This window comes from Phyllobates terribilis, unplaced genomic scaffold (assembly GCF_046119375.1).
Source record: "Phyllobates terribilis strain yellow unplaced genomic scaffold, ASM4611937v1 Scaffold_1__5_contigs__length_1240528914, whole genome shotgun sequence".
Taxonomy (NCBI): domain Eukaryota; kingdom Metazoa; phylum Chordata; class Amphibia; order Anura; family Dendrobatidae; genus Phyllobates; species Phyllobates terribilis.
The window spans coordinates 973516997-973543297 of record NW_027362761.1 but is presented as its reverse complement, the minus strand read 5'-3'; the positions used below and the strand labels follow the sequence as shown (position 1 = coordinate 973543297).

Genomic DNA, 26301 nt, shown 5'->3' with positions numbered 1-26301 from the left:
CTTTAGTTTTTTTTTTGAATGACAATTTATCAAACACTTATGGTTTAAAAAAAAAAAAAAATAAAATAAACCGACCTGAACCAATCAATAAGTCTCCTGAAATCATGCACCTCTACTCACCTTTGGTCTCTCACGATGATTCTTTCCTTCTTCCTGGATTGGAGAAAAAAAAAAAAAAAAACACTAAAGAATCAGTCAAAAATAGTTACTGTAAATGTCCTAGGCTAACAATTTTATCCAAATTACTTCATCCCTATACAACTGGGCCAAAATTTGAGTGAAAAAACACACAAACACCTATTTACACCATCCTGTCCTAAGGCTTTAAAGACTTCTGTGCAGCCGTTGATCCAAAGAATCAAATTTTTTAAAGTGCTCTAGAATAAAGGATCAATGACTGCTGTAAAAAAGACATATTGGCAGAGAATAAGCAGGTAAGGAGCCACTCCAAACACTGGTTGCCAACTTATGATGAGCGATAGACCGCAGCTGCAGTACCACAGGCGCAGCAGTCACAGTGATCGCAGAGCGGCGTCAGGGTGCTCCTGTTGTGAAAAGCAAAAGCCACAAGAAACAAGAGTTATTTAAATCATTACTGACCTCCATGTCTCTCAGGCTGACAATCTCAACCCCACACTTCTTGCCTCTCTCCACAAGATCCTCATCGAAGGGATCCATAAGCACAACTGTACGAAGGCCGGAGGTTTCTTTATTTTCCACGCTCGCCAGTAGTAATTTGGCTTTTTCAGTATTGTCACAGAACACCAGAGAGATCTCCGCTAAAAAAATGTAAAGGACACTATTAAAACAAAGTTCACCACTGTTTCATAGTACAACGTTGGTTTTAGAACATTTCTCCAAAAGCCACAGCGATAACAGTTCTCCAAATATTCAGTCAAAAGGAAATATGCAATAACACGAACTGCCAGAACGGCAGGCACAATAGCAAGTCATAAATGCTACTGATGTACAAGTAATACACTGCTCAAAAAAAAAAAAAAAAGGGAACACTCAAATAACACATCCTAGATCTGAATGAATGAAATATTCTCATTGAATACTTTGTTCTGTACAAAGTTGAATGTGCTGACAACAAAATCACACAAAAATCATCAATGGAAATCAAATTTATTAACCAATGGAGGCCTGGATTTGGAGTCACCCCCAAAATTAAAGTGGAAAAACACACTACAGGCTGATCCAACTTTGATGTAATGTCCTTAAAACAAGTCAAAATGAGGCTCAGTATTGTGTGTGGCCTCCACCTGCCTGTATGACCTCCCTACAACGCCTGGGCATGCTCCTGATGAGGTTGCGGATGGTCTCCTGTGGGATCTCCTCCCAGACCTGGACTGCAGCATCTGCCAACTCCTGGAAAGTTTGTGGTGCAACGTGACGGTGGATGAAGAGAGACATGATGTCCCAGATGTGCTCAATCTGATTCAGGTCTGGGGAACGAGCGGGCAAGTCCATAGCTTCAATGCCTTCATCTTACAGGAACTGCTGACACTCCAGCCACATGAGGTCTGGCATTGTCCTGCATTAGGAGGAACCCAGGGCCAACCGCACCAGCATATGGTCTCACAAGGGGTCTGAGGATCTCATCTCGGTACCTAATGGCAGTCAGGCTACCTCTGGTAAGCACATGGAGGGCTGTGCGGCCCTCCAAAGAAATGCCACCCCACACCATTACTGACCCACTGCCAAACCAGTCACGCTGAATGATGTTGCAGGCAACAGATCGCTCTCCCTGGCGTTTCCAGACTCTGTCACATGTGCTCAGTGTGAACCTGCTTTTATCTGTGAAGAGCACAGGGCGCCAGTGGCAACTTTGCCAATCCTGGTGTTCTGTAGCAAATGCCAAGCATCCTGCACAGTGTTGGGCTGTGAGCACAACCCCCATCTGTGGACATTGGGCCCTCATACCACCCTCATGGAGTCGGTTTCTAACTGTTTGTGCAGACACATGCACATTTGTGGCCTGCTGGAGGTCATTTTGCAGGGCTCTGGCAGTGCTCCTCCTGTTCCACCTTGCACAAAGGCAGAGGTAGCAGTCCTGCAGCTGGGTTGTTGCCCTCCTACGGGGCCCTCCACGTCTCCTGGTGTACTGGCCTGTCTCCTGGTAGCACCTCCATCCTCTGGATACTACGCTGACAGACACCGCAAACCTTCTTGCCACAGCTCGCATTGATGTGCCATCCTGGATGAGCTGCACTACCTGAGCAACTTCTGTGGGTTGTAGAGTCCGTCTCATGCTACCACGAGTGTGAAAGCACAACCAACACTCAAAAGAGCAAAACATCAGCCAGAAAGCATTGGTTCTGAGATATTGTCTGTGGTCCCCACCTGCAGAACCACTTCTTTATTGAGGGTGTCTTGATAATTGCCAATAATTTCCATCTATTGTCTATTCCATTTGCACAACAGCATGTGAAATTGATTGTCAATCAGTGTTGCTTCCTAAGTGGACAGTTTTATTTCACAGAAGTTTGATTTACTTGGAGTTATATTCTGTTTAAGTGTTCTTTATTTTTTTGAGTAGTGTATAAATCTGACAAACCAGAAATAAGAGTACCTTTGTTTATAATATAGGTAATGGCTTCCGCTCCGAGGGTGTCGTAGAGTGGCACAGCCACCATGGAGTAGGTGTAGCAGCACAGTTCTGTGATTATCCACTGTAAACAGAGGGTTCATACATTGTCGTCACATTGATTAGTCCCAACAAAGGCAAGAAATGACTTGTAAGACCTTTTATTACGACATCGGTAAGAAAACACCGTGCACCCTATATACTACAACCGCTTATTATACACCACACTGTAAAATAAAGGATCTATTTATACATAAATATTAGGATGGATACAAGCATGAACCAGATCCATTCATTGCAATATCCAGCGCTGTGTATTCAGCAACAATCAGTAGGGTGGGAACATCTTACCTCTGGTCTGTTTTGTGCAAAAATGCCAATAAACTGTTCAGAACTTGGTTTACAGCCCCTGTTCAGCAATGCAGATCCCAGATACTCTGCCCTGTCAGACACCTTTGGAACAAAACAAAACAAAAAAAAAGAAAAAAAAGAAAAAAAGAATTAGGCTGTGTGCCCACAATGCGTTTTTAATGCGTTTCCGCAGCGATTTTGCAGCTGCGGAAACACTTAAAAACGCATGGTAGAAGGGCAGCAATGTTCCCCAATGATGATCCGCATGTGCTGTGCACATGCTGCGGAAATTTCCGCTGCGGATTATCATTGCGGAAAAAAACGCAGCACTACCAATTATTTTGCGGAAGTGCTGAGTCTTCGCCGCCATTGACTTGCATTAGACCGCATGGATTAGGCATCACTGCATCTGTACTTGCGTAATTGGCGTGTTCTAATGTGCGGATGGTACCCGGGTGTAGATGAGAGGAGACTCTCCTCCACACCCAGGTACCATTAAAAAATCTGTAAAAAAAAGAATAAAATAAAAAATAAATGTATACTTACCTTCTTTCGGCCCGCGCTGCGCTCCTACTTGATTCCCGGCACTTTGCAGTGAGTTGAAGGACCTGCGCTGACGTCAGAGTCATGAGACGGGTCACGCGACGCTGACGTCGGCAGGTCTTTCAATTCACTGTTGCCGGCAAGGGAGAACGGAGTGAGCGGGACACCGGGGGCCATCGGAGGGTAAGTATATATTTATTTTTTTATTTTTACCACTCTCTCGGGTCACACTATATAAATCCATGCTGTTTGCATGGATTTATATAGTGTGACCTAGTTGTCACAAGCACTTTCCAAGTGATGCTAATCGCTTGGAAAGCGCTTGTCAATCCACATGCGGAAATCTCGGTGGGTAACCGCTCCATTTCCGCATGTCCCTGGCAGGAAAATGCATGTACAATCCGCATGCGTTTTTTTCTGCCAGGGAGATGCAGAAACGCTCAGGAAAAATACGGAGCATTTCTGCATCGTGGGCACAGCCTTAAAGAGTATTTTTCAGACACACCTTACTGAAGTTTTTCCCATGCACGTGACTGATAACATGACCTTAAAAATCCTTCAGCAAGTCAGGACCTGCAGCATCCATGAAGATTTACTGTAGTGATGTATAGGTCCTGGGAGCTTCCCCTCCTGCCATGCACTGATCAGTGTCGGCAAGAGAAAAGAAGATCTTAGCGATGGGGGAAGGACTGTCAGCATTCATGTCAATCGTAGGAAGCTGCCTGCAGACCGAGATGCTCACATTTTTTTGCAAGATTTTTTTTCTTGCTAAAAAAAAGTGTGTGTTACATGTATATACTGTATTTTTGGACTATTTGTTATTCTGTTAACTCTTTAGCCAAAATGTACCCATAAAATACAGGGTGTATGGGGAAAGTTGGGAGCCATAGCCCTCAACTAACCGCTCTGAAGCACATTGGCAAATGAACTGTGTAAAAGCAGTGTACAGCTATAAGTTTGTCTGCCATGTGTTACCTCTTGGTAGGATATCCACTGGTATGGCTGATTAGGCTTCCTATGCCCCAAGCAAGGTCCGTTATCTAGAGGAGAAAAATTATAGTGTCACACTGCAAAGAGGCTTAAAAAAAAAAAAAAAAAAAAAGGTAGAAGGTCATAGTTAACCCCAGAAGGACGTAAAGTGACCCTATACTCAGAATATAAGTTTCATGATAAACACAGTTGAAATATCTGCCGTCCTCCTTTGTAGTGCAGTTTTCCCAATTCCCAGGAATCCCTTCATTCATGTAACATGGCTGCTTAGATCCTCCATGCAGTTTGCCTTGGAAGTCTGAAACACCCATCCCACACACTGGGCTACTCCTGCTATGAGCAGGGAATGGGAGCATGTCAAAATACCAAAGAAAAGTGAATATAGTCGGGTCCGAAACTTGCCTGCCCCCTCCGACCTACTCTTAGATGTGAGTACCTCAAACTTCGAGCAAAGATGGCATCAAAACGCCACCTTATTGCAGAACACATTAAAGCTGTCAAGTTCGTTCCATTTAGCACAAACTGGCAAATCAGATTTCATTTTGCAGCAAAAAAATAAATAAAATAATGGAGAAGTGCAAAGTCTTATGAACTATAATAGTTGAGAACTTTAGTCCTGAAGTCCCGTGTGAATGTAACTACCGCTCCCATTGACAGTGGATGGAGTGGTTATCATGAATATGCTATACTGTTCCACTGACACAGATGACTTGACCATTAAGTAGACTCCAGCGATCATACATTTAATCGCCTATACAATGGATGGAGAATAAAAGGTTTAGGACAGCCTCTAATGACGTAGTAAATGTATTTGCTTCTCAAATTTTGTCAGTCTTAAACCTAAAGTACAACAAATACAGAGGTAGTACAGCTAGTGAGTCTCAGATCAGTCAGGACACCTTGTATAATAGGAAAGAAGAGCAAAAACAGGCAAAGAAAAGCTTCTTACTTGACACTCGCAGTCCTCTTTGAAACACTTCATATACCGTTCTGCAGTCATCATAGTAGTAAGTGATTATCTCATCAGTGTCCAGCAGAGTGGATCTACGGGCATGTTCTTGTCCCTGGGTAAAGAAAAGGGGGCAAAAAATGATAACCAACATATACCAAAAAGAGTGACTGACCACTTCAATAATGACCCGGACTGGAGATCTCGCTGCTCAGACCAACACGAACCCGATGCATCCGGTACTGTGTCAGTCTGAGCAACCAGCGACAGGACAATTGGCACTTGTAGTTTTTGGACACATTTATGAAGACCTTTTATGGCAATTCTTTCCACTGCAGTGAAATACCAGAGAAAGTTAATTCTGACGATGTGCTGATTGACAGGTTTGAGAAATTTTCCCTATAGAATGGAGAAAGGAAAAGGGATATTTTTCCCCATTGATGTTTCACTCCTGAACATAGTGAGTATAGCCCACCAGTGCCAGGCGAGCACAATGAAATGTGCGTCCAAAGTGTAAGTCTTATTTTCATGCATACTATTGATTAGTTGGGTGGAAAAAAAAATAAACAGACGAAACAGATTTAAAGACTGCATCCCATTTTGTATACTGTATCAGAAATCCACTATCTCCACTTGACTTGATCACTCAATTGACAGAAAATCTCTGTCTTCAGTGAGTAGCTGTTGGCAGGAAAAAACATGTGAACTCCATTTATTTTTACCCATTCAAATGGGTGAAAAATGGTGCAAAAAAACAAAAAAAAAATTTGATATGCAGATTTTAAAGAGCTTCAAATCTGCAAGGTAAACACACGTGTAGATTTCAGAAATGTGATTCACTTTGCTAGGACAAGAAAACACTGATTTTGCTGCAAAAAGTTCCCAAAAAAAGTGACGAGAACATACCCTTATGTTACCCAGATAAATTTATTGTCACTATGTACAGTGTAACGAGTTATTTTACCACATCTAGTGGACTACATGCACATATCTATACACACAAAGCTTCCATTGTGATCAATGAAGCCCTGTAAATGTCAAGCCAATCTTAATTCGCTATACACATAAGCACACACAAAAAAAAAAAAAAGGTTTATATAAAGGGATCAGCCTCAAGTCAAGCACAGCAGTAAAATAACTTAAGCACAGCCATAAATATGAATCATACATAACACACATGTACTTTACAACGAGAACCTGTCTGCGCTCCTGATGCAACTTTCGGCAAATCCTTGTATTCCCAAGAACCAGCAATTCTGGCGCATCTGTTCTTAAAATGCCGTGTGGAGCATTTATTCTGCACTCATTTGTGACCCCATGTATTCGTAAATGCTTATTCCTGCACAGTCTGACATTGTCTTACACTGACATGTCCAGAGAGTTGGTCTTCAAGGAGGTTTTCTGCAACAACTTTGTCAAAGATTACAACAATGACCATTTATAACTATTGTTTTGCAATTTTTCACCAGGTGACTTGTAGTGAGAAATCAGCCTCAAGCACAGTGGTCATGCATACCAAAACAGTGAGAAAACGTGCGTCTTTTCACCGATGCAGTTGGCCACAAAGCACGTGAGACAAGATAGCAATATATTTACGAGGGGCGATCCAAAAGTAATAATAAAATCGGTTATTTCTATTGCACACAGAAATTAAAATAAAATGTTTTCTTCTCTCTTAGGTACTCACTAGTCCAGGAAAAAAAAAAAAAAAAAAAAAAAATCACTTAAATAGGCCACGATTCCCGGGAGCTACATTCATTTGAATAGGAACTGCCGAGGAGTGAACATCAAAATGGAAAAAAACGAGCTCAGAGCTGTCATTAAATACCTCTGCTTGAAAAAAATGACTACCAAAGACATACACAGCGACTTGGTGGAAACATTGGGGGACTCTTCTCCTCCATATTCCACAGTTGCACGCTGGGCCAAGGAATTTAAGCTGGGAAGAACATCGACGGAAGATGATCATGAAGGACGCCCATCCACGTCCCTCAATGAAGAAAACGTGAAAAAAGTTGAAGAAGTTGTATTGGCCGATCGAAGAGTGACTATCAGGCATGTAGCCGAGGTCACAGGGATCTCGTATGGCAGTATTCAAAGAATCCTTGCAAAAGAATTGCATATGACAAAGGTCTCGGGGCGTTGGTTGCCAAAAAATGTTAACCGACAAGCAAAAGAAGAAACGAGTTGACATTTCAATAGCAAATCTCGAAAAGTTCCAAGCAGACAAGGAGAATTTTTTGTCACGTTTTGACCATGGACGAGACCTGGATCCACCACTTTGATCCCGAAACAATCGATGACATGGAAACGAGCCAACGAACCGACGCAGAAGAAATTCAAAGTGTCAAGCTCAGCAGGGAAGGTTATGGCGTCCATTTTTTGGGACGCTGAAGGAATTAAATACGGTGGACTATTTGGATAAGGAAGCCACTCTTACGGGCTCCTACTGCGCAGAACAAATAAGAAGATTGCGGGAGGCTATCAAGGAGAAAAGGCACGGCAAACTGCGGGCTGGAGTGCTGTTTCACCAAGATAATGCGCCGGTTCACAAAGCTGCAGTTGCCATGGCTACCATTCAAGAAGCAGGCTTTGAACTGGTGGAACACCCCCCCCTATTCGCCAGATCTAGACCCCAGTGACTTCTTTCTCTTTCCTCAGCTCAAGGAACACCTCCGGGGCAAGAAATTTGATGACAATAGTGACGTGATAGCCGCTGTTGGGGATTTTTTTGAGGGTCAAGATCAAGAATTTTTTTCGAAGGGAATTCTAAGTTTAGAAAAGAGATGGACTAAATGTATAGACTTGTTAGGAGACTATGTAGAAAAATAATTTTTTTTTTTACTATATTCATTGTGTTTAGTATTGATTATTACTTTTGGATCGCCCCTCGTATATGATATTAGACGTTGGATACTTCTGTCCCACCTGCAGCCTCAATCACTGGTCAATCATTAAACCAGGCTGCTTGCCAAGTCCTAGGTACTTTCAGATGTATTCATGCTGGAAACTGAAGGGTTGATGTTTTTTTCCACCCTCTGCAGGTGTTTAATCGGATTACATTCTGGGACATGAGCCATCGTACGTCATCATTTGCTGAAGGGTAATGGTCTTAATGAAGTGCTATACCCCAAAAAAATTAAAAAAAAAAATTGTGCGTCTAGAAGAGGTTTATCTGAATCACACGGCTTCAAACCAAGTGGTTGTGTTTACAATTCGAGCAGTAGAACCACCACAAATAGAAGAGGTTTTATCCTAGATGTCAACCATTGTAAAACCTAGAATGGCAGAGATATTGCCTTCTCCTAACTTTCTCAGAATAAAATAATAGAATTTGACCTTGACGGAAGAAAGAAAAAAAAACGCCAAGTGGGAAACTGTTTTAATTATTAGCTGCCAACTCCAGACCCATCATCACATACAAGTGCCATAAATCATTCACTCCTTGTAAGAATAGAAGGTATGCGCTGATCACATTAGTCTCTTATTAACCAGGGCACAGCAAACTCTGTACTTTGGCAAGTATTAGAAATATGAAGCCTGCTACATTCCAGCTTCCTTGAACTAAAGCGATTAAAGCATCAAGTCTTAGTACAAAATCTAAATTCCCGTAATAGGATTTTAAAGTAATGTACACCACTAGTCATTTACAGCACACACATGGAAAACTCACACAAGGCCACTGGTCTATCAGGTTCTACAAACTGGTGAGATAAAGAGAAGAGCCTCTGCCTACTGACTTTACAGAAGCTCCATTACACAACAGGAAGGAGTTTCTCAGATAGGCAGATTGCGAGATTGATAAAAAATATCATGACTGAAATCGTACAGTCACAGGCACACCTGTTCTCAATTAAGAAATCACTTAAATAGGACCTGCCCGACAGCGAAGTAGACCAAAAGATCCTCAAAAGCTAGACATCATGCCACGATCCAAAGAAATTCAGGAACAAATGAGAAACAAAGTAATTGCGATCTATCAGTCTGGAAAAGGTTATTAAGCCATTTCTAAAGCTTTGGGACTCCACTGAGAGCCATAATCCACTAATGACAAAAATCTGTGACAGTGCTGAATCTTCCCAAGAGTGGCTGGCCGACCAAAATTACCCCAAGAGCACAGCGACCACTGATCCAAGAGGTCACAAAATACCCCACAACAACATGCAAAGAACTGCAGGCCTCACTTGACTCAGTTAAGCTCAGTGTTCATGACTCCACCATAAGACTGTGCAAAAAATGGCATGCATGGCAGAGTTTCAATCCGAAAACCAATGCAGAGTAAAAAGAACAAAGGGTCGTCTCAGTTTTGCCAGAAAACATCTTGATGATCGCCAAGACTTTTTGGAGAATACTCAGTGGACTGACGAGACAAAAGTTGAACTTTTTGGAAGGTGTACGTCTCATTATACCTGGCATAGAAGTAACAGTATTTCAGAAAAGGAACATCATTCCAACAGTAAAACATGGTGGTGGTAGTGTGAGGTTCTGGGGCAGTTTTGCAGCTTCAGAACCTGGAAGACTTGCTGTGGTAAGTTGAACCATGAATTCTGCAGTCTATTAAAAAATCCTGAAGGAGAATGTCCAGCCATCTGTTTGTGACCTCAAGCTGAAGCACACTTGGGTTATGCAGCAGGACACTGATCCAAAAACACACCAGCAAGTCCACCTCTGAATGGCTTAAGAAAAACTAAATTAAGACTTTGGAGTGGCCTAGTCAAAGTCCTGACCTTAAAAAGGCAGTTCATGCTCAGAAACCCTCCAATGTGGCTGAATTACAACAATTTTGCCAAGATGACTGGGCCAAAATTCCTCCAGAGCATTGTAAAAGCCTCATTGCCAGTTATTGCAAATGCTTGATTGCAGTTATTGCTGCTAAGGGCCTAACCAGTTATTAGGTTTAGGGGGCAATCACTTCACACAGGGCCCTGTAGGTTTGGATTTCTTTTTACCTTACTAATAAAGACCTTCATTTAAAAAACTGCATTCTGTGTTTACTTGTGTTATCTTTGTTTAATATTTAAATCTGTTTTGTGATCTGAAACATTTAAGTGTGACAAACATGCAAAAAAATAAGAAATCAGGAAGAGAAACTTTCACACCACGGTATTGCCCATAGAAACCCAAATTGTTCCTACAATTTTACACTGAGCAATTTTTTCACTGAATTTGCTTCCAGACATTTCATGGCATACAATACAGCTTCTAGGAAGACAAAGGGTGAACCCATGCGCAATGTGTATGCAACCATTTAGAGCCATGTGTATAGCAATGTATAGTAATCGATAACTACAAGGGATAAGCAAGCATGCTCGGATATGGAGTGTGCTCTGGTTTAGATAGAGGAGCCGGTGTGCGCGAGTCAAATGCTCGGGTAGCCGCGGCCGTATCAATCGTGGCTAATCACATGTTTAGCGGCAGTGCATCAGCCACATCAGAGCATGCTCGCTCATCCCTAATACCTACACAAAAATATGACTGATGAAGGTGGAGGAGGGCATGAGACATTGGATAACGGACTACCTGTCAGACAGGGCACAGTCTGTATAGATGTGGGCGGTTGTGTCTGGCAGATTATTGAGCAGTGGCGGTGTCCCTCAGGGAACAGTGATGTCGCCCTTTTTTACGTCGTATACAGCAGATACAGTATAAATCCGTTTTGTCACCTTCAAAAATTCTCAGATGACCCCCGTGGTAGTTGGATGCATTAAGGGGGCCGGGGTGAGGAGGAATACAAGAAGGTGGTGTCAGATTTTTTGGATTGGTGCCAGGCTAACTTTTTACAAATAAACAAAGAAAACTAAGGAGCTGGTGGTGAACTATAGCAGGAGAAAGATGGACTGTTCACCTGTCACTATTACTGGTCAGGAAAGTTACCAGATTGAGAAGTACAAATTTTTGGGGGTCTACTTGGACAGTAAACTTGATTGGAGGGGTCATACGGAGAAGATTTCCAAAAAGTGATGAGCAAACTATTTCCTATGGAAACTAAGATCGTTTAATGTGTGCAGTAAAATGTTCTACCAGTCTGTAGTGGTAAGTGCCATCTTTTTTGCAATCATTCATTGGGGATGTAGTGTGCGGGTGTCTGATGCTAATAAACTTAAGGCAAGCTCTGCTGTTGGCCGCCATCTTGACACTTTTGAAGAGGTAGTGGAGAAGAGAACTCTGAAGTGTTTGGCGATAATGAACAATAACGCACACACATTATATGAGCTGTAGATGAGGCAGAGGAGTAACTTCAGTAACAGTCTAATCCTACTAAGATGTAAGAAGGGAAGACACAGGAAATCATTAGTGCTGACTGCTATGGGAATGTACAACCACCAAAGTGAATTGTTGTTTTATTGGGACCCAAGTGTGTATAACCTGTCAAATAGTAATGTATGACATTCTTCTGTCAATTCTACAGTTTTGTTTTTGTTAACGTGAACCAACCAGTCAGCAGGATTTTCCAAAAAAAAAACTACAGGGAGTGTCAGGCTGGCGCTGTTACACTGATTAAAAGGATACCTGAAGGTGAAGAAATCAGTCTTATGGTTCTTGTGTAATCAGTGTTTGCAGTTTAGACTTAATGATATGCTTGTGCTCCGGGGCAGGACTGTAGGCAGGGTCTTATGCTCTAGGCCAGATCAACATAGATTTGCCCACAGGCCTGCCCCGAAGCACAAGTATGCGCCTCATCATACAGACAGGAGCAGCCTGTAGGCAGGTCTTTTCTTGCTGATCTGGCCTAGAGCACTGAGATAAGACCCTGCCTACAGTCCCACCCCAGAGCACAGGCATATCATTAACTCAAAACTGCAAACACTGATTACACAAGAACCACAATACAGATTTATTCACTTAAGGTATCATATTAATCAGTGCAGCAGCCCTAACATGACAGCCTGTAGTTCACTTAGCAAAATCCTGCTGACAGGTTTGCTTTAAGTACCTCATGTTCTTGTTTATGTTGTGCTGCTGTGATACTACAATTTCCCTTGGGATCAATAAAGCAGGGGCGGACATACTGCCGATGCAGCGGCACCAGGGCCTGGAGGTGGAGGGGGCCCTTGCAGGCAGGTGCGTACCGTCCATAGCAGCAGCCCACACAGCTATTATGGAGACGCTTAGTAAAGATTACAGGAGGGAGTGAAATGGGCCAGTGGCCAGCAGGGGGGCGTGTCATGCAGGAGAGAGCTGGCCAATGAACGCTTTCCTCACGAGACTGATGGGAGCGCTCACTGGCTGCAGCCTCTGGCTCCTGCATGGCGTGTCCTAATGGTGAATATTCACCTGTAGTCAGGGGCCTGGGCTTCACAGCATAAAGGGGTGAGGACAACAGTGGAGGAAGAGCAGGAGTGATTGTGAGTATTTTGCTCCCTCCGTTCCTTCCAGCATCATCTTGTAAAGAAGAGGTGGGGAAGGAGGGCTCACTGCACGGGATGGCAACAGCAGAGGCCCATCAGTCCTGGCTGATGTTCTGCATCCCCATCAGTGAAAACATTTTTTTTTTTGTGGTGTGAGGAGGCCCAAATAGAACTTTTGCTATGGGGCCCTGTGATTTCCATGTTCGCCACTGCTTGCAGGGTGGCAAGAATGAGGGAAACCTGGCCTATGGCACGTAGCCCAAGACTCCAGGGGGCCCATTTCCAGATTGCCCTAATCATAAGCGGCATGTCGGGTAGGGAGGCGGGCCCAGACACATTTCTTGCACAGGGGCCCAAAGCTGTCAGTGTCCGCCCCTGCAATAAAGTGTATAGTATAAGGCTATGGCCACTTCACATCACTTCAACTGTGAATCTACTGAGATGTCTGGTAGACTGAAGTCAACAGCTCACAGAAAAAGTCAGCATTGTGCTGCCAATATCTGCAAGATGTTTTTGGTCCAGGGGTGTGCAAATTTTCCTGAAGCTTATTTTATCCCCCCAACATTTATGTGTGTTTCTTCCCTTAAGAGCTTGCTAGTGCCCCTCTGCAAAGGCAAAGGTAGTAGTAGTAGTAAGTAGTACAGAAAAGGACTTTAGGGGTTTTACCACAAAGTACTCTTTAATCAATAGATCTTGAAATAAAAATAACTTCCACAATTGGGTGTTAAAAAAACAAAAAAAACAAAAGGGAGAGTATGCAGACAGAACAGCACAGGATCGCACTGCTGGTTGTGTAAGAGAAAACATTTCCTGCCTGTTTAACTTGTTTTACCTCACAGAAAGAATCAGCTGTGATCTCCTGCTGTAATGACAATACTCTTGCTTGCCCCCGCCTCTGCAGAGGAGCTGTGGTATGATCAGACCATGTTCCTGCACGGTCAGACACAGACATTACACAGTACACAGCAGGGGCACATTTATAACATTATCTCAGCACAGGAACATTTTTTTAATACATCCAATTTTGGAAATTTTCATTCTAAGATCTATTAATTAAAACATGCTTTGTTTGTGGGAAAACTCCGTTAAAAGTCAAAATGGATCTGTTGCAAAAGGAAGCAGGCTGGTCCCAATGAATATTGTGGGGTCGGGATGGGTTCTGTTCTGTCAGTTTTTTTTTTTTTAAAGACTTAGGGCAGTGGTGATAAACCTATGGCACACATGCCAGAGGGGGCACAAGCGCCATCGCCTCAGCACCAGGGTTGGCAAAGCAGCGCAGTTCAGCACGCAGTGTACAACCTGCACGATTTCCCCTCCAGCCGGGTGCACACTGAGCGGCAGCCCGCACCATCTCCACACAGACTGGGTGAGAGGAGGCTGGTGGCAGGCCAGGCGCTCCAGGGTGCACTGCAGGCAGCTGAACAGGACCGCCGAGGAGGATAGGGGGGGGTGCCTACTGAGGACAAGAACAGCAGGTGCCAGGGGAGATAAATCCTTAGCGCGCACAGACCACTGCCTGGCAGCAACCCAACCTGCTCTGCACTGGGGATGGCACTACTGCCCCTCTCCCTGCCTGCCACTGGGTTATACCTGTTACCCCCTCTGCTCTCCATTTCCTCTTGACACTCTACTTAGCTTTCTGCCATCTCTTTCTTGATTCTGCAATTTACCTCAGTCTCTCCTCTGCCTGCACTTTACTACACTTACTCTTTATATTTGCAGTCTGGTACCCCTGCACCTGTCTGTGGCTGCACCAGTTGATTTTTCTAAATGAAAACCTCAGTATTCAGGTTAAATTGCGGTGTTGGCACTTGGCGATAAATAAGTGGGTTTTGGATTGAAGTTTGAGCACTCTGTCTCTACAAGGGTCACCATCACTGACTTGGGGGGTGGAGGTCATACGAAGTTCTGCATAATGTTTGTAAGATTTTAAGTGTTTGGATGGTGACGGGCTCATAACAGGGTCCCAAGTGTGTGGGATTGGCATCAGTCATTATAGTGTCCAGCGCTGCAGTATATGTTGGTGCTATACAAGCAAAAGGAAATAAATATTAGATTACAAGCAGCAACAGAGCAGGTTATGTGAATAATGCATGGTGCTGAAGTTATTCACAGTATTAAATTATAGAGGAGCGATAATGTGCAGGCGATTTCCAGTACAGGAGACGTCTACCCGAGGCTACATCAGTGCAGGCTGTGACAGGGCCTCCACGACCATCTACAGATGTCTCAGACAAGTCGCTGGTGGCCATTCGCTTCCCTAAATTACCTTTGACAAATCCTCAATAAACCCCAAGTGGCTGTGTTCAAAGTAAGACAGATTCCTGTGCAATCCCATGCGTTACATGCATGGCTGACGTATTCTGCACACCAAGATCTGCGGCAGGTGTAAGAATCGGCTGTGATAATCGGATTAAGTCCACAATTGTAGCGTGCAGCGCTGGACTAATATGCTTAATATATGTTGAAGGACACCTGGAATATTTTGGATGTGTCACATGTACCCAAATCCCACCAATGCTGGGTTAGTACTATATTGCTATTAACAGAACTCATAGATCCAGTATTGTGATTAAATCTACAATGTGGTTTCTGGGCTCAGTCCCCCCCCCCCTTATATGGCTACAGATTGCCAAACTGTGACAGCATGGATGAACAGTGGGAGAAACTGAAGAGAATCTAGCTTGGCATGTCACTGCAGTTGCACGGAAAAAAAAAAAAAAAAAAAAAAGAAAAAAAGAAAAAAAGAGAGGGGAATCCTGACCGTGAGCTCAGTACACACTGTCATGATTCAGAAATCTGTAGTCCGTGAAGGTCTTCACACAGAGGCTGGACAGACGTCTGGGATGGTTTAGTGAATCTTGTATTGAGCAGGGGGTTGGACACGATGACCCTGGAGATCCCTTCCAATTCTACCTTTCTATGATTCTATGACTGCAAAAAATTATTATTTTCAGCCTGGAAATTCCCTTTTAAACATATACAGAGTTTATTGAAAGCAGAAGACCTATGCGAGCCCATTACACAGAGAACAAGGTCTTAATCTGTGGTTAGAAAACCTGTTTTGGAATTATAACTCCCAACAGACAGGCGTAGACCGAAGATCTATAACTAATGCAAGCGATCAGATACAACAATGGAGTTGTATAATTAACTGATTAGCTATAAGAATGACAGTGTATAAACCATGAGAAAAGACAACTATTGACCTAGTGCTAGTGAACGTAATCCGTCGCCGCAGTCATCCCTCATGTACAGATGTAGTGAGCATATACAGTCTAGCAATTATGTAACAAAACTAGTTTTACAAGCCATATAGAGAGCAGGATCATCTAGTGATTGTAGGTAGAGAAGAGACATGAACACTCGTTACCTTCACTTCCACAGACTGCATGGCCAGGTCACAGGGGGGCTTCAGCGCTTTCGGTCTTGTGGCATACCAATATGTTGTCAGAGCTGCAAAGGCACCAAAGCCCATCAAGGTGTTAGTGGGAAGAGTGCGCACCAACTGGCGAACATCCCCCAGCTCTGGGATCCGGATACTCTTGAATATCTCGTGTGCCTGCATTGTTACTGGTGCGCGCTAAACCTGTGGGAGGAGAAGAGACGGGAGGGGATGTGTTAGGTAGCAGAAATGGTCACACGTCCAGAAAGATCAAATCTTACTTGTGCAACAAAACCTGGAGTCAAAACGATGCACAGCCACTGAACATGCACAGGTATGCACCGACTCTTCTATACCTACCAATAAGGGAGTGTTCACACTGAGTTTTTACATAGTTTTATTTCCTGAACTCAAAACCTTACCCCTCAGATGGAAGAGCTCAGCTTCCAAACGCATACATTTATTGCATGTTACATGTGGGAGGTTTTTTTTTAAATGCATTTTCCAGGATTTTGTGTTTTGTCTACAGTTCTGTTTTCATAAAAAAAAAAATCCCCTGTAAAAGACAAGTGTTTTTATACAAAAAAAAAAAACAAAAACCACCACTTAAGTTATCATTTTGTAAATGCTGTTTGAGTTTGTAGTCGCTTACAATGGGGGTAAAACTGAAAAAGTGCAGAAACAGTTTGCATGCCATGTTTTGGGGAGAAAAAAAAAAAAAAAAAAAGCCGTGAGCAAGGGATTTCAGAAACAGCCTTCATTGTGCTGTTAATATACAGGATTTTTTACAAATAAACCCGCATGGTGTGATCATACAATTAGTAACCAAACTGCCGGCAGAGATATGGACCAGAGACAAAGGTTATCTTTACAGAATATCCACCCTCCTGGCTGGATCACCAACATAAGGAGAAAGACATTTATTTTGTTCTGTTAATGTTTAACCCCTTCATGACCAGAGCCATTTTCCTTTCACTTAGTTCCTTCCCTACTTCCAAGAGTGTTTTCTTTTGCACAGTTATGAATGATCATCTTCATTTTACCATATAATGTGCTGAAAACGGGACAAATTTGAATGAAGTGAGGAAACAATAACCAGGTCAGTTACGGTTGATGGGTTTCGTCTTAACGCTAAGTTACTGGGTAAACGGATTCTCCAGCGAGTACGAATACACAGGTACCAAACTTATGGCCCGTTCACATGACTGAGTTTTCAGTCCGAGTGAGATCCAACAAAAAGCCGGATCGAACTCTAACCAATATTCTTTCCATGGGGCCACGGACCTCGTCAAGGAGAACAGGCAGGGGGGAGCCGACCCCACCAGTTTGTCAGGGGACACCGCTCCGCTGCCTCCAATTGTCAGGACAATTACGCAATTGAGTGACAGGAGAACAGGGCTGCTTCCACTAGAGGACGTCATACATACATACTTCTAATTAATCCCATATGTCCAATATAAAGGAGAGATGTCCCTTCTCTGAAAGTCTTAGAGGAAAAAAATTGGAGTCTGTCAGAGGAAAATTAAAAACCAAAACAGCATTGGGGAGGGGGGGGGGGGGGGGGAATTGAAGCATGCAAGTTTTAGGTGGATCACATGAAGTCAGAGCCAGTGGAAAATGTCGGACTGCACTTGGATGAAATCTGAGTGCAGTCACATTTCCACGGACTGACAGAATGGAGAAGATGGAGAGAATCAGACCACACAGTATGATAACCATAGTCAGCCTGATTCTTTCAGATGAGAGATTATATACTCACTAGATGGTGGCCCAATTCAAACGCATCAGGTTTTCTAGAATATGTATGTGGCACACCAGGTGCAATCAGCACAGCGGTGTTTAAATTTGGCGCCAATATCGCTGATTGGTCGCGGCCGCGACCAATCAGCGAATTGTATTAGTGAGGACCGGCGCTGCGGGAGATGACCGGCTGCTCGCAGCAGAAGTATCCCGACCGGCGGCGCCGCTCCCCGGTCTTCCCTTCACACTTGCCCTCGGGAGATCAGCGGGCCAAGCCGCTGATCTCCTGACAGTGGCCACATGGGGGGGTCAGCGGAACCGCAGCTCAGGGTTCTTATGCCGCTAGAGCCGCTCATCTCCCGGCTGCATCGCCGCTGACCTCCGTCCGGCAGAAGAGCCGCTAACGGCCGCCATCTTTTTCTGAAATCCCGCGTCGCTGATTGGTCCTGCCGCGGCCAATCAGCGACGCAGGATCAGACAGATAGACGTGACCCTAGCTTAAGTGGTTTAATATTTTGGCAGGTTTTTCTTCTTTTTAAATTACCATTTTCTGAGACACTAAGTTGACAAACCTGTATGTGCTCAGCTGACATTTTTACCTATACCATAGCATTGTCTGGGGAAGGTGCAGTAATTGGGAAGAGGAAATTGAGGTTTTATTTGTACAGTTTAACCCCCCTCATGACCAGAGCACTTTGTTTTTTTGCTCCCGTTCTTCCCAGAGCCATAACTTTTTATTTTTCAGTCAATATGGCCACATGAGGGCTTAGTTGTACTTTGAACGATATCACTGGTTTTACCATAGTGTGTACTGGAAAACAGGAAAAAATTCCAACTGCAATGAGACTGTAAAAAAAAGGGCAATTCCACAGTTTTTTTTTTTACAACATTCACTGAATGCTAAAACTGACCTACCATTATGATTCTCCAGGTCATTACGAGTTTGTAGACACCAAACATGTATAGGTTCTTTTTTATTTAATCTTGAGTCGGGTGAGGGCGTATTTTTTGCGCACCAAGCTGATGTTTTTATTGATACCATTTGAGTAGATACGATGTTTTGATCGCCCATTATTGCAATGTTGCGACCAAAAAAAAAAGTAACTGGCGTTTTAGAATTTTTCTGATTATGTCATTTACCGATTGGATTAATTCTTTTATATTGATAGATCAGGCGTTTGTGAACGCGGCGATACCAAATGTGTACGTGTGGTTTTTTTATTGCTTTATTTTGAATGGGGAGAAAGTGGAGATAGATATATATGAGAGGGATAAATTTATCTATTTTTAAAAACTTTAATTTTTGCATGCTTCTATAGTCTCCATGGGAGACTAGAAGCAGCACTTGCCTGATCGGCTCTGCTGCATACAGGCGATGAGCAGATAGTCTGTGTGTAGCAGATTTGCTCACTTGTTATGAGCGCCGACCACTGGGCGGCGCTCATAGCAATCTAGCAGTGACAACCACTGGGGTCTCCTGCAGTCCCAGGTTGTCATACCAACTCATCGGCGACCCACGATCATGTGACGGGGTCGCCGATGGACGGGGCCAATAACACTTCCTGGAAGCACGAGTTAAATTTCGCTGTCAGATAGACAACAGCATTTAACAGCCGCGGGTGGATCACGATTCTACCCGTGGCTGTGGGCAATGTCAGCTGTATAGATAAGCAGACATGTGCCAGGAAAGGTGTGGCCTCAGCAACGAATGCAGAGGGAAAGCACGAGCTGGATGCTGGGTGTGACCTGCAATGAAACCCCACCCACAGCCCATCAATCAGGGGGAGCGCGTCACTGGGTCATGCCCTGCTATAGCCGCAACTTGACGTGTGGATGTCAGCGGAGGGTCACATGATGCCTGGTGAGCAGTCAGCGATGGCGCCGCTCAGTCAACAAAAACTATGGAAGGCAATTCCAAAAAAAAAAAAAAAAAAAAAAAAAAAAAATCTTCTTTACACTGTTTAAATAGATGGGGGCATTATCTAGTGTAGTGGACAACTTCTAATTTTGCATTTAAGGCTGCGTGCCCACGTTGCGGATTACAAGCATATTTGCTGCGGATTTTCCACAGCGAAAACGCTTGGTAATCTGCATCCCATGGTCCCCAATGAGAATCCGCAAGTTCTATGCCCATGCTGCGGATTTTTCCGCAGCGTTTATGCTGCGTTCAAAAATCTGCAGCATGTCCATTAATTTTGCGTTTCCGCATGCGGAATTGCCTTGTGCAATGCATTAAAAACGCAAGGCAATTCCGCATGTGGAAAACACGCAATAAACGCGCGCGGAATTCCGCATGCATTTTTCCGGGAGAGGACATGCGGAAATGAAGCAGAAATTTTCTGCAGCATTTCTGCATCTCCCTGGCAGAAAAAAAAAGCATGCAGATTGTGCATGCGTTTCGCCTGCAGAATACATGCGGATTCACATGCGTGGGGGATTTGGTACAAGTTTCAACAACTGAGAAACCATCCTGTAGATTTGAATGGTATTGAATCTTCACAGATTATTTTTTCACTCACCCTCAGGTGTATGGAATAGAAATCAAAAAGATTCACAGGACCCTGGTCCAGCAGCATTGTCTGTAGTCCGTGGTGGTCGGACCAGATGGAGACTACCTGCTGGAGTCACTGGTGCCTCTTTCAATTTGTAGGCAAGACGCGATGTAATGCGTCTGTCTCGATGGGCCTACAAGTCAGAAGAGGAGCAGGTGATGCAGGCAGGTAGGAGGTTCGCAGGGTTCTGGCCTAGTGGTCTTGGGACTACCAGTGTGACCACTGAATCAGGGATTTATCATCATTACTAGTATGCAGGGCTGTGGAGTTGGTAAGCCAAACCACCGACTCAATTTCCCCGACTCCGACTCCACAGCACTGCCTCACTACTGAGCGTGTACATAAAGTGCAGCTCAGATTCATCTCAACTAAAAAGGTTAAAAGGGGTACTCCCATCTCCAAGTTATTTTTAGCAAATACCTCCAATTAAAAATTAAGTACAGTTCTTCTGATTCACTGTTGCTTACCTCATGTACAGGCATTGCAGGACCTTCAGTATCTATGGTTACAACCACTGATATAGTGACAGCTAGTTGCTAGAGGTCATAACCATGGTTACCCAAGGTCCTGTAATGACTGCACATGAGGAAAGACATAGCGAATCAGAAGAACATAACCATAATAACAATCATAATCACTTACTACATATTGGAATAGGATCTAGGAGATTGAATACCCCTTTAAATCCTTAGATCAGGAATAAACATTTCACGCCATTATTGGTTTGCAGACCATAATAAGATTAGAACAACAAACTACAATGTAATCAGGTCCGATATGTATGTTTTGACACATCATTACACTGCCCCCTCCTGGACAACTTCAGAATGTTTAAAAAGGATCATTATGCCAAAGCATCGTATAGAGTGACTGCATCCAAAACAATAGAGTTGTGACCTGGATGGACAGATCTGCTGCCATGTGGGGCCAACAATTCACTGTCTATTTACCCAACAATGAAAAAGATTCAGCTGTCCAAACTATGGAAATGACATGGAAAAATAAGTGCCAGCCAAAATGCAGTGAGTCACATACAAGTGTTGGGTTGGTTAACATTAAATGAGTTGATACAAGAAATATTCTTGGCTTTTTGACTCCTTTTTTCACAACTTTGCAAAATGCATTCATTGTATGGCAGCTCCATTACCCCCCCCCATACAACACAATCTATTAGGAGACACAGGGATGAATCCCACCGGGATGTACGGTCACAAATGTAAATCAGATTGCACAGAAAGCGAGCACAATAACTCAAGAAAAGAGGAGAATCAGGAAACTTTAAAATGCTGGCGCCCTCATCTGAGGATCATGAGCGAACCCTCCCAAGTGCAACACACAATCTGGAGGTCTGTTGATTCCTTACGGACAAAGGACTCACCGTTGTGCGCTCAGCCCTCACTTGTACAACCTGCCGAGAAGGACGTGCACTTGTCATCTGTCCTCCCAGCTGCGAGCAAGGACTCTCAGGACAGAAGTCACATGCAGGGACCTGCTACATAATGCCTAGTAGGCAAAAGGTAACAGAGGGAAGGAGCCAATGACAGTGGGATCTGCAGAGAGTCACCCCACAGGCAGAGGGTGGCATCCCTGACACAATGGTATGAATATTGCCCAGAAGAAGAAAGGGACAGCTGGCAGAGACAGACATTCATTCAAGAACTGTAGCTTTCCACTGGCAGAGGAGGTTAACCCTTTCCTATCCCGGTGGAGGTCAGCTGTTCTGCAGGAAGGAGTGTGCACTTAGTGACACCACATGTCAACTAAGAGGGTCAGAAGGTGTATAATCTCCGGTAGACGAGAACTCCACCTTCCAAAATTAAGTTTTATTGTCCAATTCCTCGAAGTCCTATCTGCACACAGTCTGATTGAGAGCACATGGGCTGGGCCATTTGTATTTGTTGCGGGTTTATGTCCCTCAGCCAACATTAAACCAAAAACAAACACACATACAGGCAACATTACATACTGAAAATGAAGGGGTCAAAAAAAAAAATAAATAAAAATCTAGTGTTGCCAGTCACGGATACTAACTTCGGAAAATGACAGCCATTTTTAACACTTTGTGGCCTGCAGTACAGAGCGCGCGCAGGTGCACGGCTGATAATTACCACATTCCTCACTCCATACTACAATGTTATCTTTCCTGTACATGTGAAGGTCATTGTGAGTGAAAATTACCTGTACGTCTTACTCATTCTCTAGAAAACCGAAAAGAGAAAAGTTCACGTTAAAAAGCATTTTTTTTTCTCATAGGGTTACCCAGGTAAGAGAAAGTGTGTGCGGAAAATGTTTACTTGCAAAAAGTCTACATTTTACACTGCCAGCAAGGTGAATAATTATTATTTTTTTTTTTTTATAAACATTTCATACACTCTGCTAAAATTATCCGCAGTGCTATTGACAAGAGCTGCAGATTTGGGATCTGCGATACACATTAGATAGTGGTCAGCCGAACGCCATCTCTAGCATCCCCTATATGCAGCAACACCCGGCCGAGCACTCCTGTGCCCTCTACCAGAAAGCCACGGCCAGGTTTACCTCCAGAGGGAACAAAGAATTAACTGCTGAAATCCCCACCAGACATCTCATACAGACTGGTGGACCATTGGTGGGTTTGGCTGACTTTAGTTTAATGTGTATAGGGGTTACGGTTACATTTATGCTGTGGATGTCAATGCAAATTTCACCCTTGCAGCTCGACTTAAATGTGCAGCGCCCCTGAACAATTTACACAATATCAAAAATGTGAAGGTACGCAGAGATGTTAAAGCGCACCTGTCAGGATTGTGCTCAGTAAACCTTTACTTTCAGTTTGGATATAATGATATGCCCGTGCTTCGGGGTGGCTCTATCTGGTGTTCTGCTTACATATTCATCTGTATACTCTTATGACAGCTCACTGTGCCTTCACTGACCAAACTCCTATTTTACCTAGCCCCGCACTACTAGATGCATTATGTATAGTAGGAGGCAGGTCAGTGAACGGTCATAAGAGCATACAGATGAATATGTAAGCAGAGTGCCAGATAGAGCGCCCCCCACAGGCTGCCGCGGAGCACGAGCATATCATCTCCAAACTGAAAGTAAAGATTACACAAGAGCCACAGGATGGATTTCATCAACCAAGGTATCATATTAATCATTGTAGTGTTGCCCACCTGACAGTATGTAGTTTACTGAGCATAATACTGCTGATAGGTGCACTTTAAATGGGAATGTACCCTTAAACAAAAAAAAACAATTGTAATTGCAAGAGGAACAATACAGAATTTTAATAATGTGCATTGGAAAGTTGTTTGTTTTTATAAGTCTTTGCCATGGACATGCAGAAGTTACCAAAAACAGCGGCACAGGAAAGCGCACTCCAACCTCTGGCAGCCATATTATGGCCCCACACAAACCACGTATAAGACTACGTACAGATTTTCTGAGCACAATATTCTAAATCTGACCATCAAATTTGCCTGCAGTGCAGAGAAATGCTGTGCAGCTGTCACTCAAGAGATGTGCGCTCACACTAGAGGTCTCCATGAAGCCCCCAGCCTTAGGCCACTTTCACGCACCATTAGTTTGAACCAAAACCAGAAAGTAGATTCAAAGTTAAAAAGTCCCGCACCTCTTATAGGTGTAACGATCATTTTGTAAAAGATTTTATATGCTATAGCACCTGTTTAGTGTTGCTAATCAAATGTGGTCCAGGTCCTGGGACCTCTTCCATATCAGTCAAGACAGTCCCAGCATGAGATGCATGTTCAGAGCAGTGTATGCGCGCCATAGTAAGACTACAGGTCTGTACATGCACTCAGAGCACTGTGTGAATGCATAGACTTACTACAACTCATGAAGGAGCTGCGCACTTCAGAGCGGTTGTTTGATGGTGGAAGGATGGGGTCTCAGGACCAAACACTGTATGATCCCTATAATACGAAAAACCTTTTACAAAATGACAGTGACACCAATTATACTTATTAGCCAAAACCAGGATCTGCTACAAAAAACAGAATAAGTACTGAAAAATAGGGTTAAAAGTCTGCACAGAGAGTATCCCGGGGTGCGACCATGGTTCACTCGAAAAGCTCCCCATCACACAATCAGCGCAGTCTGCGAATGACAGTGGTGCAATTATGCCGCAAAACTGCAGTTCACCACATGAACATTTACAATCCAACCACAAACTATGAACCGCCTCAAATAAGTTGTAGAGATTTATAAAGCATGACTGTTCTTCCAAAGAAAGGCACCACCTGTGTAAGGGTCTTTGCTGTTGCAAAGCAGCTCTATTGTAATAACTGGGATAGAGCTGCAATATCAGACAACCTGTGGACAGATGTAACGAAAGATCAGCCATGACTGTTTATTAACTATAGAAAAGTCTTTTCAGGACACCATAAATCCTCAATAGCCACCCAACCCCATGGATGCTCACTTCAGCCAAGCGTGCATGTGTTCTGATTGAGAGTGAAGCAAAAAGGCCACACGGAAAACAGTATTGGATCTTGAAACCTAAACCTTCTTCCTGACCACGACGATCCACAGTGTCAGGAGGCCTCGTGTAGATTGGATCAGGGGCAGCAACCTTTGGCACATGCTATTGTCAGGCAAATGAAACCCAGAAGTGACTAGATTACACATAAGGTCAGTTGCCCATTGACACAGCTGCAGGTGGGCAGAGTTTTGGCCATTAAGATCTGTTTTAGAATAGTATCCATTTGGCATGCTTACAAGAAACCTGCTTTATACATGGTAATGGGGCAGTATATCACCAATACTGCATTCCAATCATGTCCCCGATATAGGAAGTATTGACCGGGCTATTACCGGAAACAAAAAAAAATACTTCAATGACATCCTTGGTAGATGAATATTACCTGGACTAGTCTAGATCCAGAGCCTTACATGCCCCACTGGGCAGGGTGGACTGACCGGGTCATCAGCCTGTGCTGGAAGTCTCATGTACGCACATTATGTTCTTCCTTCTCTGACATGCACATAACTCCAGTGAAGCCAGGGAAGTCCATTTGGTTTCATTGCTCATGTCATGGAAAAAAGAACGTCACATACAGTTGTAAGATTTCCAGAGCAGAGTATTATATCTCTTGGCCATAAGGGGCACGATTGGGATGCAAAAATAAGAGTGCTAAATGCCAACGGTGGTTTATGGCTTTGGGGGAGCTGAAATCCATTTTACACCTTCTTACCAAGCCTCCAGTGTCAGTTTTCACTGCAGTTCTGGCATTCTAGTCATGAACTAGTTCAGAAATATCAGCTTTTTAGGCCTTGCAGTACCTTTAATATGAAACCAAACATGCTATTGAATTTGTAATAGACAATGGTACCATGTTAGCCGATTGCCCCTCACAGTGGCGTCACAGGAAGCCCAAAGTCCCAATAGCGTAGGGGTGATTTAATTCACAACACAGAGGGAACAACTCCCATCTCCTGATCAGGCTGCACTCACCCCACTGGGCAAAGAACAAGGGAATATATTGTCTGCTACACACTTCAGAAAATAAGCCATTTGTTCCAGCTTTGTGGAGAACTGACAATGTAAAAGGGCCACTCGCCACTTATTCATCTACCCCTCCCACATGTGCAAACACACACACCCCTGGATCAAAGTTATGCAGGGAGCAGACTCACAGGCCCCACACCAGCAATAGTTTAAAAGCCTTCACCCACGTGCTGCAGGGCACATTTTTTCAACGCGGGGGCGGGGAAGTGCCAAAACTGCAACATCATTAGTACAGGCAAGGCAAAGAATCAGATACAAGACAGTTATGATGCTAAGGTCCTGTGCACATGGAGAAATATACGTTAGATAAAATTTTTGGTACCCTCAACTTAATACTTGG

At 43.7% G+C, this 26301-nt stretch overlaps 1 protein-coding gene and 1 long non-coding RNA gene across 6 annotated transcripts in view; one reads left to right on the top strand and one right to left on the bottom strand.

The window, feature by feature from the left end:
- Window positions 1–26301, bottom strand: part of ACSL1 (acyl-CoA synthetase long chain family member 1) — a 62574-nt gene that overhangs the window by 23668 nt on the left and 12605 nt on the right. For 4 of the 5 annotated variants that reach the window (XM_073642638.1, XM_073642622.1, XM_073642642.1 and 1 more), the window contains exons 2-8: window positions 16146–16361; window positions 5424–5538; window positions 4460–4524; window positions 2942–3043; window positions 2576–2675; window positions 601–779; window positions 121–153 (exon numbers count right to left, since the gene is read on the bottom strand). In XM_073642638.1, the coding sequence (XP_073498739.1) occupies window positions 121–153; window positions 601–779; window positions 2576–2675; window positions 2942–3043; window positions 4460–4524; window positions 5424–5538; window positions 16146–16340 (789 nt within the window). In that variant the 5' untranslated portion in view covers window positions 16341–16361. Of the gene's footprint in view, window positions 1–120; window positions 154–600; window positions 780–2575; window positions 2676–2941; window positions 3044–4459; window positions 4525–5423; window positions 5539–16145; window positions 16362–21827; window positions 21981–26301 lie in introns of those variants that run through there. The other variant, XM_073642630.1, reaches the window with a different exon arrangement.
- LOC141156459 (uncharacterized) overlaps window positions 16006–26301 on the top strand; it is an 83175-nt gene continuing 72879 nt past the window's right edge. Inside the window, exon 1 of the long non-coding RNA XR_012247629.1 lies at window positions 16006–16491. This is a non-coding gene — a long non-coding RNA (uncharacterized lncRNA). The remainder of the gene's footprint in view (window positions 16492–26301) is intronic.